The sequence below is a fragment of the Nematostella vectensis genome, chromosome 4 (assembly GCF_932526225.1).
Source record: "Nematostella vectensis chromosome 4, jaNemVect1.1, whole genome shotgun sequence".
Classification (NCBI taxonomy): domain Eukaryota; kingdom Metazoa; phylum Cnidaria; class Anthozoa; order Actiniaria; family Edwardsiidae; genus Nematostella; species Nematostella vectensis.
In genome coordinates this window covers 18,061,280-18,075,748 of record NC_064037.1, presented here as the reverse complement: position 1 = coordinate 18,075,748, position 14,469 = coordinate 18,061,280, and the positions used below count along the sequence as shown (strand labels likewise).

Here is a 14,469-nt window from a genome sequence, read left to right as displayed (position 1 = left end):
CCAAAATTAGCGCGTTAATCAACCAAACAAAACAATCAAAACCAGACAAACCGCCCCCAAAGCTTTTGTCTGACTACGCGCTATTCCCAAACGAGATAAGGATTCGCCGTGGTCGCGCAACAACAAATTTGGCTGTAACTTATCAACGTTAATTATTGTTACGAAAAGTTTTCAAGACGCTTGTGGTCTTCACGAGTGGTTGTCACCAGTGGTTTTGTCACGAGTGGTTGTCACCAGTGGTTGTCACGAGTGGTTGTCACCAGTGGTTTTGTCACGAGTGGTTGTCACGAGTGGTTGTCATGAGTGGTTGTCACGAGTGGTTGTCAAGAGTGGTTGTCACGAGTGGTTGTCACCAGTGGTTGTCACGAGTGGTTGTCACCAGTGGTTTTGTCACGAGTGGTTGTCACGAGTGGTTGTCATGAGTGGTTGTCAACAGTGGTTGTAACCAGTGGTTTTGTCACGAGTGGTTGTCATGAGTGGTTGTCACAAGTGGTTGTCATGATTGGTTGTCATGAGTGGTTGTCACGAGTGGTTGTCACGAGTGGTTGTCACAAGTGGTTGTCACGAGTGGTTGTCACGAGTGGTTGTCATGAGTGGTTGTCACCAGTGGTTGTCATGAGTGGTTGTAACGACTGGTTGTCACCAGTGGTTGTAACCAGTGGTTTTGTCACCAGTGGTTGTCACGAGTGGTTGTCACGAGTGGTTGTCACGAGTGGTTGTCACCAGTGGTAAAAAAGTTTTGACACCTGCTCACTTTTCGGCGAATACGATATCTAAAAATTGAAAAAAACTAGAGAAATTACTTATTTTTCCCCCTGTCGATCTTAAGTTTTTTGCTAAACAGACCCCGTCAAGAGTTCAGAGAATGTCCCACCCTGTAGGCGTAGATTCTGGCGCGCATCGTATCGCGTGGGGTCATTTGTTTATATTCCAATTGCCCAATTGTCTTTATCATGTATCTATTTATTCGATTATTAGCACTAGTCAATTGAAACACCCACCCCCATGGTCCCGGCGAAGGGTGGGCGGTTAGACTTTGACTCTGTACAAAAAAACGAAAAGCCCCCACCCCCTCGGGACAAAACCTCAATCAAATGACCATACCCCTTAGGATGCAAACTATAGGCAAATACCCGGCCAAAAGCCATCTGAAATAAGCTTTTCTTTCAAAGCCAGTAACATTTTAGTGAGTACATTTGTACTTATAACTATGAAGATATCAGTTACCAAAAAAATGGAAAAATAAATTATCTTCATCTGGCGTTTGTTATCATTTGTATTTGTTTTCGCACATGTCGGCATGCAACTTGCCACACACTGATACATGGAGTTGCTTGCTACAGAAGAAAAAGAGTCTCAAACCAGGAACTGACATGACTTTTGCAAAGTACATGTGTGATGTTACTCACTTGTCCCCAAGCCCCCATGGTGGGGACAAGTCAGAGTAAAAAACTGTCAATTCCCCCACCCCCTCAGGAGAGATTCTTGTTTAAAAGTGCTCTAAGCCCCCATGTTAACCCCACCCCGGGACCATGGGGGTGGGGGTTTCAAATGACTAGTGCATTATTTATTTATTTATTTATTATCATATATGTGATAAAATGTGAAAGTTACTGACTTCAGTCACCCTCTACTTCATCCACTTCTTGTTATCAACGATCTCCTATTTCCTTTTTCTTAAGTTTTCTTTGCTTCATACAGCCATTACTATTACGCCCCCATACGCCGGTAAAATTAGGTCCAACTCCAAAATGTCAAAAATGTAAACTAAGCCACAGGCAGCCCAAGGCTACCGTCAGTGGTTTATTAAGAACGCATGGGGTAATTTATATGTTAGCGAAAAAAAAATTATCGTGAAAAATAAAACTTTAGACCATGTAATATTGTGTTTGAGTCTTTATTTCAATTTTGCCGATAGAATATTAATATAGCAAGTTTGAAGCCCACTACGAATTGTGTTTCTTACTAGTGTAGTACTACTGACTGTAGCCTTGGGCTGCCTGTGGCTAAGCATCACCGGAATCGGATACTAAAGGATTCATCCAAGACATAGATGACCTTCAAAAGCGCATCGAAGCAATTTAGTATAATTGACTCCGTTGTCAAAATATCAACTTTCGTAAACAAATGCTCAAACTCAGAAGCATTTCTCACCATAAAAGACGAAATTCCGAACTAAGAATAAAGACAAGCAAACACAGATCAAGGCACAAATAGATACCTTTATTGTGCTCCATCAGGTCCCATTTTACAACCACCAGCCACAATAATCAATGCTAAGACCTTTATTAGAAGCGAGCCACATTAAATGCCTGCACTGCATCATGAGAGTCTTAGAAACACCTTGACAGAGAGGCGGCTAAACTCCTCCCACAGTTTTTTAGTATCTTTGTCCCAAAGCATAACAAAACATTTTCAGGTTCAAGGAAGCCAGAATAAGCCTGAAAACAATTTCTGAATAAGGTTGGGTAGCATTGATGGTGGAGAGTATGAGGCCATAAACTAGAAAATTTCTTTCTCACGCAGTGAAGCCCAAACAAGAAATTATCCCATTGGGTCAACCTCAGCATGCAAACATCCATAAGCACAGCATAAATTACAGGTGCGTTCACAGGGGGGGGTTGTAGGGAACACACGCACCCCACTTTTGTAGCCAAAAAGTAGGTCATTTCTTTCTTGGGGAATCTTATGCTTTTTCCATATGATACCTATTATTGTGCACCCCCTCGGCCAATTCTGGGAATGTGCCTGAATTATTTATAATAGACTTGTTGCTGTAACTTTTCAGCAAATTACGAGTAAGTACGTAGCTGCTTTGTCTCCTATTATCTTTGTTCTACAAAGGAGTTCTTTTGTCTTTATTCTTCTCGTTCTTTGTGTCGAGGTGCGGATATTGTTCATTTGCCCAATCAAATTGCAGCTTGTAAGAGCTGCGTACTGACCCCAAATTACAAACAAAACTGTTTTCAGCAAAAGGCTGTAGCAGTGCCTTCGCTAGACTGGAGAGACACCATCTTGGGACAGTGGTATCTTAACTTGACAGGTAGTGTGGGACTTGAAATAGGGGGGGGGGGGGGGTGTTTTCAGTATGTTTTACTCAAATTTTTGGTCAAAAGTATTCAGGAGTGAATGGGTTAAACCCACTGACCCCCTGGCTACGAGTTGAATTCACAAAAAAAAGCAGATGGATATTTCCAGATAAATGATACAGATAAATGCGACTTACAAAAGACTGTGTCCAACCATTAAAAAAACTTTTTTTAGCTACAGGCCTGAATAGTAAGGTTCATCTGGTAAGCCCAAATTAAAAATAAAAGTCAAATAAAAATTATGAGGGCTACGAGGGTTGATTGATTATTGAAGTCGTTTTACCACAAGCAAGCCCATAAGATGGCCAGAAGCACAACCAGCAATGCCACCTTCACAAGCACACTAACTTTGTTTTTCTGTCTGCCTTTTTTCTCTAACACTCGTGATTTTGTTAAATAGAGACAATTAGCGCTCGCCTTCATGATGGCTTCTCTGGCCCCTGGCCATGCCCCTGGCCCCTCCAAGCGGAACTGGGGTGGGGTGCAAGGCCCAAAAAAGCACTGGATAGCTAAGGTGGGGTCTGTCACTAAGAGTTTCCATAGAGACGGCTTACAGCCTATCAAAGTCGCCAGCTCGTCACTGTATGCAACATAATCCACCTAAAAAACACAAACACACAGTGGCTTATGAGAGCTACAAAACACACAGTGGCTTATGAGAGATACAAAACACACAGTGGCTTATGAGAGCTACATAACACACAGTGGCTTATGAGAGCTTCAAAACACACAGTGGCTTATGATAGCTACAAAACACACGTTGGTTTATGAGAGCTACAAAACACACAGTGGTTTATGAGAGCTACAAAACACACGGTGGTTTATGAGAGCTACAAAACACACAGTGGCTTATGAAAGCTACAAAACACATGGTGGCTTATCAGAGCTAGGAAACACACGGTGGCTTATGAGAGCTAGAAAACACACAGTGGCTTATCAGAGCTACAAAACACATGGTGGCTTACGAGAGCTACAAAACCAGCACCTCTCTCCCCCTCAGTTCCCAATTGTGTCCAAATCCCTGATACCTTTTCATAAAATTTGTGAAAGCACAACCACTAGGCATGAACAAGATAGGATAAATGCTGGCAGACAGCCAATTTTGTTTTCAGTTACCTGGATTGTGTGTCTCCGTGATGCATAGTAACGACCAGCCATGTCTTTTTTCTTTTTCATTATATCTTCCATCATAATCTCCTTTGGTGGGAGATGCTTCATACCTTTGAACACCTGTACAACCCAGCGGCTCTGTAGATCAACCACTGGGTTTATGGCACCGAGTGGCTGAAAGCAACCTAACACAGCCAGTGTTGGTTTAGACAGATGAGGAGGAAACACATACTTATACAATGTGACATCATTTTCACAAACAGGAAGAATTGATTGGTCAATACAGTTGAAGCCAATGCTGTAGCCCGTGCAGAAAATCACAACATCAACAGCATCGTCGCCAGTCCCATCCTCAAATTCCACACCTGTTTCTGTAAATGTAGAAACATTTGGCTTTACAGTGACTGTTCCATTCATGATACGGTTGGGAAGATCATCATTGACTGTGGGGTGCTGTGAGGTTGGGTGATAATCAGGTTGCAAGCCAAGTTTCCTGTGATCAACTTTCTTGTTGATGCGCGATTTGATTACTGCAGATTTGAGGAATCTAGGGAGTGTGAAAAGGGCGCGGCAGTTGGCCCAGTAGTCAAAAGGGACCCCACTGTCATGCAAGCGGGACAGGACGTAGGTTCCTCGTCTCGTGCTCAGGTATACTTTGCAGTTGTGCCGGCTGAGTTCAACAGCAATATCACCACCAGAATTACCAACACCTGAAAAAACAATACCAATTCAACAATCTAAAGCCATGAAGTTCTTAGAATGCTAATGCATATAAAGCTTTGCTAATTTACTTCTTAATATTTTTTCTTTCTTGAGAAGTGTGATGGTAAATCATATGGAACAGTCCTTTTATTCTACATCTGCTGTGTAGAAATCAACTCATAACAAGGGCTGGTAAAACAGAACTTATCTGATTAAAGGAATCTGTTGCACTATGGCAAAAGATCATCACTATCTGAATGACATGAACCCCACTAGCCAACCAAGTGTGTCAGAGAAGTGCTCCATTGTGCATCAGAACATTACAAAACCACCTAGTTAACAAGTTCATGTCAATCAAACCATGGTGATCATGCCTGGCCTGTTCTATCAATCAATCAAAATCAATATTGAAAAACCAATTGATATATTAAAATTAATCAATAATGTTAATGAACTGATAATGATTGGATAATAATAATAATAATACTTAATTTATATAGCGCCATTTCCTAAAGCTCAATGGCGCTTTACATTTTTAGAAGGATCAGAAGATTGATAATAAAACAATATAGTTACACACAATCCTTCACAATTATCAATTATATCAATAGCATATCGATCTCTTCATAATAAAAATTTATTGACCTTAACATTCTTCTTTGTTCGATTATTAACGAATGGACAATACAATTTGGTAGTTTTATTGTTCAAAATCGATCAACGGTCCTTTTGATTGAGGGGGGGGGGGGGGGGGTCATGGTGGTGTATACCAACCTATAACCACGACGGTCTTTCCCTCAAACCCTCGGAAATCCTTGTAGGCATGGCTATGCATTTTGACTCCACAGAACTTATGCATTGCAGGGAACACTGGCCAATAAGGCTTGGAATGGTGCCCCACGCACACCATTACACCATTAAAAACTTCTCTCTTCACCTTGGTCGTATCTTCCAGCGACACATAGCTCAACTCCCAGTTCCCAGTGTCGTTAAAGTCGTCCGTCTTTTTTACTTCCAACACTTTGGTTCTATAGCGAATGTACTTGTACAAATCAAAGTGCCTGGCGAAAAGGTGGAAGTATTTCATGACGTATGAGTGGTGCATAAATGGGGGATAATCCTTGGGTATTGGGAAATCCGAGAAACACATCATTTCCTTGCTGGTGTTGATGACGATGGAGCGGTAGACTGAGCTGTGTCGCTCTTCTGGGGTGAAGTGCCACAGTCCGCCAATGGAATCTTCTTGCTCGAAGCAGACGGGCTCTATCCCTTCATCGATACACGATTTCATTGATACAAGACCACTGGCTCCTGACCCGATAATCGCTACCTTCATCGTGATAATCTATCAACGGAACAGACGAAAGCAGCAAAAACAACTACAAACAAAGAACCTGGCGAAGGAATGCGATATATGTTTGTTCCGCTTGCCTGGGCTGCTTTGCTGGGTTCCCTGTGGTCCCGAACATTTCACGTGAAACAAAATGGCGGCAAAGACAAAGTACGTGTTGGGCATTGATCTGGGTACATCGTCAATTAAAGCAACTCTGCTTGAAATCAAGAGCAAATGGTCCCATGCAAGATACAGTGAACAGACTTCCGCTTCAATTCAAAGTGAAAACCACAACTTTGCTATACAAGATCCAGATAAAATTCTCAAAACATTGGAAAGAGTTTTATTCAAATTCGAACGCAAGGACTTAGAAAATGTTACAAAAATAAGCATTTGTGGCCAAATGCATGGATGTATGTTTTGGAAGAAAGACTACTTGTTTACTTTGTTACAAACCAGGGGCAAAGACGATGGTATACATCTGGACAAAGAAAGTGTCAGCAGTCTGATAACTTGGGAAGACAGGCGTTGTACTGATGGGTTTCTCTCATCCCTCCCCAACCCCAGTACAAATATACCCATCTCAACTGGGTACGGCTGTGCCAGTATTTTCTGGTTGACTAGAAACAAGCCTGGTTTTCTGGATAAGTTTGACTGTTCGGGGACTGTGATGGATTTTGTGGTATCCATGTTTTGTTGTTCTTTGCGATGTGGTATTATGTCCTCCCACAACGCCGTCAGCTGGGGCTACTATGACAACCTCAACAAAAGATGGGAGCTAGAGAGGTGAGTCACTTCCTCTCAGTTTTAAAGAATTCAAAGAAAAACAATGGCTGAAATGTAACCATTGTTAGGCACATAGCCAGGATTTGCCTTTTAGACTTGAAAGATGTAGAATGAGATTTCTATAACAATCTAAATTGCACATATAAATGAAGAACATATACCTTAATTACTGCAATTTTTAATATTCAACATTTTCAAAATGCAAACTCACGTTTACAATTTCCAACCGCTAAACCTTTTAATGGCTTCTGTCATTCATAATGATCAATTACATTTCATGCTGTTTGATTGGTCAGCACCTTTGCAGAGAGGTGGCGTGAGTAGAGGTGGCATGGATAGAGGTGGCGCGAGTAGATGGGCCTGAGTAGAGGTGGCGTGAGTAGAGGTGGCGTAAGTAGAGGTGGCGTGAGTAGAGGTGGCATGGATAGAGGTGGCGTGAGTAGAGGTGGCATGGATAGAGGTGACGTGAGTAGAGGTGGTGTGAGTAGAGATGGCGTGAGTAGAGGTTGTGTGGATAGAGGTGCCGTGAGTAGAGGTGACGTGAGTAGAGGTGGCATGAGTAGAGGTGACATGAGTAGAGGTGGCGTGAGTAGAGGTGGCGTGAGTAGAGGTGGCATGAGTAGAGGTGGTGTGAGTAGAGGTGACATGAGTAGAGGTGGCATGAGTAGAGGTGACATGAGTAGAGGTGGCGTGAGTAGAGGTGGCATGAGTAGAGGTGGTGTGAGTAGAGGTGATGTGAGTAGAGGTGACGTGAGTAGAAGTGGTGTGAGTAGAGGTGGCGTGAGTAGAGGTGGCGTGAGTAGAGGTGGCGTGAGTAGAGGTGGTGTGAGTAGAGGTGACATGAGTAGAGGTGGCGTGAGTAGAGGTGGCGTGAGTAGAGGTGGCGTGAGTAGAGGTGGCGTGAGTAGAGGTGGCGTGAGTAGAGGTGGCGTGAGTAGAGGTGGTGTGAGTAAAGGTGGCGTGAGTAGAGGTGGCGTAAGTAGAGGTGACATGGATAAATGTGGTGTAAATAGAGGTGGTGTGAGTAGAGGTGACGTGAGTAGAAGTGGTGTGAGTAGAGGTGGCGTGAGTAGAGGTGGCGTGAGTAGAGGTGGTGTGAGTAGAGGTGACATGAGTAGAGGTGGCGTGAGTAGAGGTGGCGTGAGTAGAGGTGGCGTGAGTAGAGGTGGCGTGAGTAGAGGTGGCGTGAGTAGAGGTAGCGTGAGTAGAGGTGGTGTGAGTAAAGGTGGCGTGAGTAGAGGTGGCGTAAGTAGAGGTGACATGGATAAATGTGGTGTAAATAGAGGTGGCGTGAGTAGAGGTGACGTGAGTAGAAGTGGCGCGAGTAGAGGTGGTGTGAGTAGAGCTGACTTGGATAGAGGTGGTGTGAGTAGAGGTGGCGTGAGTAGAGGTGGCATGAGTAGAGGTGACGTGAGTAGAAGTGGTGTGAGTAGAGGTGGTGTAAGTAGAGGTGACGCGAGTAGAGGTGGTGTAAGTAGAGGTGACGTGAGTAGAGGTGGTGTAAGTAGAGGTGGCGTGAGTAGAGGTGACGTGAGTAGAGGTGGTGTAAGTAGAGGTGGCGTGAGTAGAGGTGACATGGATAGAGGTGGTGTAAGTAGAGGTGGCATGAGTAGAGGTGGTGTAAGTAGAGGTGGCGTGAGTAGAGGTGGTGTGAGTAGAGGTGACGTGAGTAGAGGTGACGTGAGTAGAGGTGGTGTAAGTAGAGGTGACGCGAGTAGAGGTGGTGTGAGTAGAGGTAGCTTGAGTAGAGGTGGTGTGAGTAGAGGTGGCGTGAGTAGAGGTGGCGTGAGTAGAGGTGACATGGATAGAGGTGGTGTGAGTAGAGGTGGCATGAGTAGAGGTGGTGTAAGTAGAGGTGGCGTGAGTAGAGGTGGCGTGAGTAGAGGTGGCATGAGTAGAGGTGACGTGAGTAGAGGTGACGTGAGTAGAGGTGGCGTGAGTAGAGGTGACGTAAGTAGAGGTGACGTGAGTAGAGGTGGCATGAGTAGAGGTGACGTGAGTAGAGGTGACGTGAGTAGAGGTGGTGTAAGTAGAGGTGACGTGAGTAGAGGTGACGTGAGTAGAGGTGACGTGAGTAGAGGTGGCATGAGTAGAGGTGACGTAAGTAGAGGTGACGTGAGTAGAGGTGGTGTAAGTAGAGGTGATATGAGTAGAGGTGACATGAGTAGAGGTGACATGAGTAGAGGTGGTGTGAGTAGAGGTGGCATGAGTAGAGGTGACATGAGTAGAGGTGACGTGAGTAGAGGTGGCATGAGTAGAGGTGACGTAAGTAGAGGTGACGTGAGTAGAGGTGGTGTAAGTAGAGGTGACATGAGTAGAGGTGACATGAGTAGAGGTGACATGAGTAGAGGTGGCATGAGTAGAGGTGGCATGAGTAGAGGTGGCGTGAGTAGAGGTGGTGTAAGTAGAGGTGACGTGAGTAGAGGTGACGTGAGTAGAGGTGGTGTAAGTAGAGGTGGTGTGAGTAGAGGTGGTGTGAGTAGAGGTAGCTTGAGTAGAGGTGGTGTGAGTAGAGGTGGCGTGAGTAGAGGTGGCGTGAGTAGAGGTGACATGGATAGAGGTGGTGTAAGTAGAGGTAGCTTGAGTAGAGGTGGTGTGAGTAGAGGTAGCTTGAGTAGAGGTGGTGTGAGTAGAGGTGGCGTGAGTAGAGGTAGCGTGAGAAGAGGTGGTGTAAGTAGAGGTGACGTGAGTAGAGGTGACGTGACGTGAGTAGAGGTGACGTGAGTAGAGGTGGCGTGAGTAGAGGTGACGTGAGTAGAGGTGGCGTGAGTAGAGGTGACGTGAGTAGAGGTGGCGTGAGTAGAGGTGGTGTGAGTAGAGGTAGCTTGAGTAGAGGTGGTGTGAGTAGAGGTGGCGTGAGTAGAGGTGGCGTGAGTAGAGGTGGCGTGAGTAGAGGTGACATGGATAGAGGTGGGGTAAGTAGAGGTGGCGTGAGTAGAGGTGACATGGATAGAGGTGGGGTAAGTAGAGGTGGCATGAGTAGAGGTAGCTTGAGTAGAGGTGGTGTGAGTAGACGTGGCGTGAGTAGAGGTAGCGTGAGAAGAGGTAGCGTGAGAAGAGGTGGTGTAAGTAGAGGTGACGTGAGTAGAGGTGACGTGAGTAGAGGTGTTGTGAGTAGAGGTGGTATGAGTAGAGGTGGTGTGAGTAGAGGTGGCATGAGTAGAGGTGGCATGAGTAGAGGTGACATGAGTAGAGGTGGTGTGAGTAGAGGTGACGTGAGTAGAGGTGGTGTGAGTAGAGGTGGTATGAGTAGAGGTGACGTGAGTAGAGGTGACGTGAGTAGAGGTGTTGTGAGTAGAGGTGGTGTGAGTAGAGGTGGGGTAAGTAGAGGTGGCATGAGTAGAGGTAGCTTGAGTAGAGGTGGTGTGAGTAGAGGTGACGTGAGTAGAGGTGGCGTGGGTAGAGGTGGCGTGAGTAGAGGTGACGTGAGTAGAGGTGACGTGAATAGAGGTAGCGTGAGTAGAGGTGACGTGAGTAGAGGTGGCGTGAGTAGAGGTGACGTGAGTAGAGGTGGCGTGAGTAGAGGTGGCCTGAGTAGAGGTGGCCTGAGTAGAGGTGGCGTGAGTAGGGATGGCGTGAGTGAAGAAGCTACGGCATCAAGGTGTACAATAACATACATGTGTAAAATAGTGTAACATATATACATATATATGTACAGTAAAATGGTGTTACTTGTGGGAAAAATAGGGCTCTTTGAAATGAAAACTATATGTTGTAGTACAAGGTTTGTCACTAGGAAGTAAGACCAGGTACAGATTGAACACGAAAAGAATAAATAAACCTAGGAGCTGAGTGGTCCTTTGTTCAGTATCCAGTAGCACCTGTATTTTTATTGGGAACCGTGCAGCTTGAAAATTAGCCCATAAAAATGTATATCCATATCCAATTCATATCATGTATGGATTTTCTTTTAACCATCAATTTGTCATTAGCCTTCAGGCTGCTGAATTCCCTGTCCACCTGTTACCTAATGTTTATGAGCCTGGGACGATTGTTGGTCTGCTGTTCACAGATTACTGCGGTATTCCCAAGGGGACCCCTGTGGGGGCTGCCCTTGGAGACTTTCATTGCTCAATGTATGCTTGTCAGCAGAATAAGACAGATGCAGGTATGACCAAGGGTTTTTCTATTTTCCAATTATTTTGTGTCTTAACCAGGAATCTTATTTTCTTTTCTATGTAGTTCTCAACATTGGAACATCTTCCCAGTTTGCTATACTGGCACCAGTAAACCATCAGCTCAGTGTGGATGAAAATGAGTCATGTGAAGCGTGGCAGATGTGGCCATATTTTAAAGGAGATCAAGTGATGGTGGCGGCTTCCTTACATGGTAAGAAATGTTGCCAATCAAGTGTGGGAAAGGCTATGGTAATGTTTGAAACATCAGCAAAGACTTTCAACAAAATCGTAACCCTGTATTCCCATTTACCAGGTTGCCAAGACCATATCTAGGTCATAGTCAGGGAAAGCAATCTTTGCTGATTTATAAGGGGGCTCTATTTAATATGTTTACATGTTCATATTAATATGTTACCCTCTATGAATTAAGTGCATTGTATTGTATACCTACAATGGAAGTTGTCAGTTGTTGTAGTGGCTGGTGCAGTGATTGTTAGATGCTAATAATTTATACAAGCTACCAATTATTTCCCTACATTGTGTATTATTCTATAAGCCTTTGGCTATGCTGTCAGGAATAATGGATAGTGTGATGGGTATGACTTGGACCCCCCCTGACCCCATGGTGTGTGTGTGATGGGTATGACTTGGACCCCCTGACCCCATGGTGTGTGTGTGTTGGGTATGACTTGGACCCCCTGACCCCATGGTGTGTATGAGATGGGTATGACTTGGACCCCCCTGACCCCATGGTGTTTGTGTTGGGTATGACTTGGACCCCCCTGACCCCATGGTGTGTGTGTGATGGGTATGACTTGGACCCCCCTGACCCCATGGTGTGTGTGTGATGGGTATGACTTGGACCCCCTGACCCCATGGTGTGTGTGTGATGCATATGACTGGGACCCCCCCTGACCCTATGGTGTGTGTGTGTGATGCGTATGACTTGGATAATTTCAATAATTGTGATAACAATGCTTTAAAGGTGGCAATGTCATAACCCACTTTGCGGAGACAGTGAAATCCTGGATGGAGGAGCTGAAAATTCAAGAGATCCCAAACACAGAAACTATCTACAAGAATTTACTTGCATCTGCTGACAGTATGACCACACTGGCTATCAGGCCAACCATATGGGGGGAGAGACATTCGACAAATCTTACAGGCATGGTTTCCAATATTCTGAGTGGAAATACCTCACTTGGTGATATCACCGCTGCAATTTGCCAAGGAATGTTAGCAAACTTGCATGAGATGTTGCCAGGTGAAAGGTCAAGGAGATGTGGTGTGAAAAGGATTGTGGGCACTGGGAGGGCTCTGGTCCAGAATGACTTGATGCAGGAACTTGTTAAACAAGTTTGGGGGCTTCCCCTTGTGCTGTGTAAAGAGAATGATGCTTCTTTGGGTGCAGCATTGGCTGTGCTTGAATGCAACTAAACTACAGTTTGACGTCAATCACCACAATTAAGTGTATGTATGTATACACCTATTTTAAATGGGGTTTTACACAAGAATCCACAATTATTATACACAAGTGTGCCTATCCCGTAGTGTTTCGTGGGTAAACGAAGTCCTAGTCTCGTGTATGTTGGTAGGCACAAAAACAAGGAGGCTAATGCTGTCTAAACCTTTTGCTTTACTCAATTTTTTTGGTGGATTCTCTGAATGCAACATTATTTGAAATATGTGTATTTATTTCTACTCCGAAAACTCAAACTCCTTGCTCTCTCAAACTAGCAGGTATGAGCTGCCGTGAAACTATGTTTGAGTTTTTTTTATTGCCTAGTAAGTCACCCTTTCCTCTTTTCCTTTGAGGTTTATTCAAAGTTGTGCAACATACGAAAACCCTTGTCTGGAAATAGAGCATACCAAACAAGCAAAACTGCTTCTTAAGTTCGATTTTCAACATGTGTTTCTACAAGAAAGGATTCTTGGAGGTTTTGCAACAGGGTTTTATGACTGTATACACCTATGTATGTGTATATATCATGTTTCTATTCCTCTTAAGCCTATGTGCAATGATGTACATTGAAATAGTTCAAAAAAGTCATATGGTTATCCACATCATGATAATAACACATTTTTGAAACAATATGGAGATACCAAAAGCAATATGGAGATAAGTGGGTTATCGTGATTACCATCTCTTTAATCAATCAGATTGCAAGGGATAAGTCCCTTGAGTCTGGCAGTAAAATTTACTCAACATAAGCCAATCACAATTGACCCTTTGGTAAGTAACCCAAACTTAAAACCATATGTTTTCCAAAATGGGCCGATTGCCTCCTTTTTATCTCGATACAAAAAACGTATCTGTTTTAAATACATATAAGAAGAGTTTCCATGGTAAAAGTTTAATAAATTCTTTGAAACACCTGAGTTCGGTATCAAATCATGTATTTCACAAAGCACCAAATTCTTGTGGAACATATTGAAAGTGAACAATTCGTGATAAAAGAACAAACGAAATGGACTTTTTCACTGAACACTAAAGGGATAGTCATAATCTGACCTCTTGATAACCTGGAGTGTGGGTTGTGTAAATAAATAGAAGCTAAGTGCATCATTTGAATGGTCTATTCTAAAATCTGGCTACATTAGCTATATAATAACAGCATATTTTGTATGCATTGGGATTGATAGCCCACTCTATCAGTACGACGCAAATCTAAAAGAATGCAACCTGCCATGTATCCAGCTCTAATTCGAATAACTCCAATTGCTCATAATCTTGTGTAAACAACAGTTCTCAAGTAGCCTGCAAAATTACTCATAGCTATAAATAGCTTTTGGTGTTTCACAATATTATTCCCTTAAAAATAAGACAAATCAGTAAAATAATAGTAGCAACACGTTCAGTGTATAGTCATGATACCACAGGTAGCTGTTTCCTTGTTAAAACGAGCCTAAACTCCGGAATGCATTTTGGTGCAAAGATTCTTAGGCATAACAAGCATAATTTGATACAGAACTCAGGTGTTTCAAAGAATTTATTAAACTTTTACCATGGAAACTCTTCTTACATGTATTTAAAACAGGTACGTTTTTTGTATCGAGATAAAAAGGAGGCAATCGGCCCATTTTGGAAAACATATAGTTTTAAGTTTGGGTTACTTACCAAAGGGTCAATTGTGATTGGCTTATGTTGAGTAAATTTTACTGCCAGACTCAAGGGACTTATCCCTTACAATCTGATTGGTTAAAGAGACGGTAATCGCGGTAACCCACTTATCTCCATATTGCTTTTGGCATCTCCATATTGTTTCAAAAATGTGTTTAATATACATACGTCAATAAGTGTTTGTTGAGACACCGGACATACAAAAACAAG

General features: G+C 43.5%; 2 protein-coding genes across 2 annotated transcripts; one reads left to right on the top strand and one right to left on the bottom strand.

Annotated features, from left to right (window-relative positions):
- Positions 1-1,881: 1,881 nt before the first annotated feature.
- Positions 1,882-6,237, bottom strand: LOC5503009 (flavin-containing monooxygenase 5). Its single transcript, XM_001624069.3, has 3 exons — positions 5,676-6,237; positions 4,206-4,909; positions 1,882-3,689 (listed from the first exon to the last, which is right to left on the bottom strand). The coding sequence occupies exons 1-3, from the start codon at positions 6,235-6,237 to the stop codon at positions 3,369-3,371; spliced, it is 1,587 nt and encodes a 528-aa protein (XP_001624119.1). The 3' UTR covers positions 1,882-3,368.
- Positions 6,238-6,375: 138 nt separating this feature from the next.
- LOC5502998 (sedoheptulokinase) lies at positions 6,376-13,952 on the top strand. Its single transcript, XM_001624078.3, has 4 exons — positions 6,376-7,020; positions 10,953-11,128; positions 11,203-11,349; positions 12,124-13,952. Exons 1-4 carry the CDS (start codon positions 6,386-6,388, stop codon positions 12,573-12,575), a joined length of 1,410 nt encoding a protein of 469 aa, XP_001624128.1. The 5' UTR covers positions 6,376-6,385; the 3' UTR covers positions 12,576-13,952.
- The last annotated feature ends 517 nt before the right edge of the window (positions 13,953-14,469 follow it).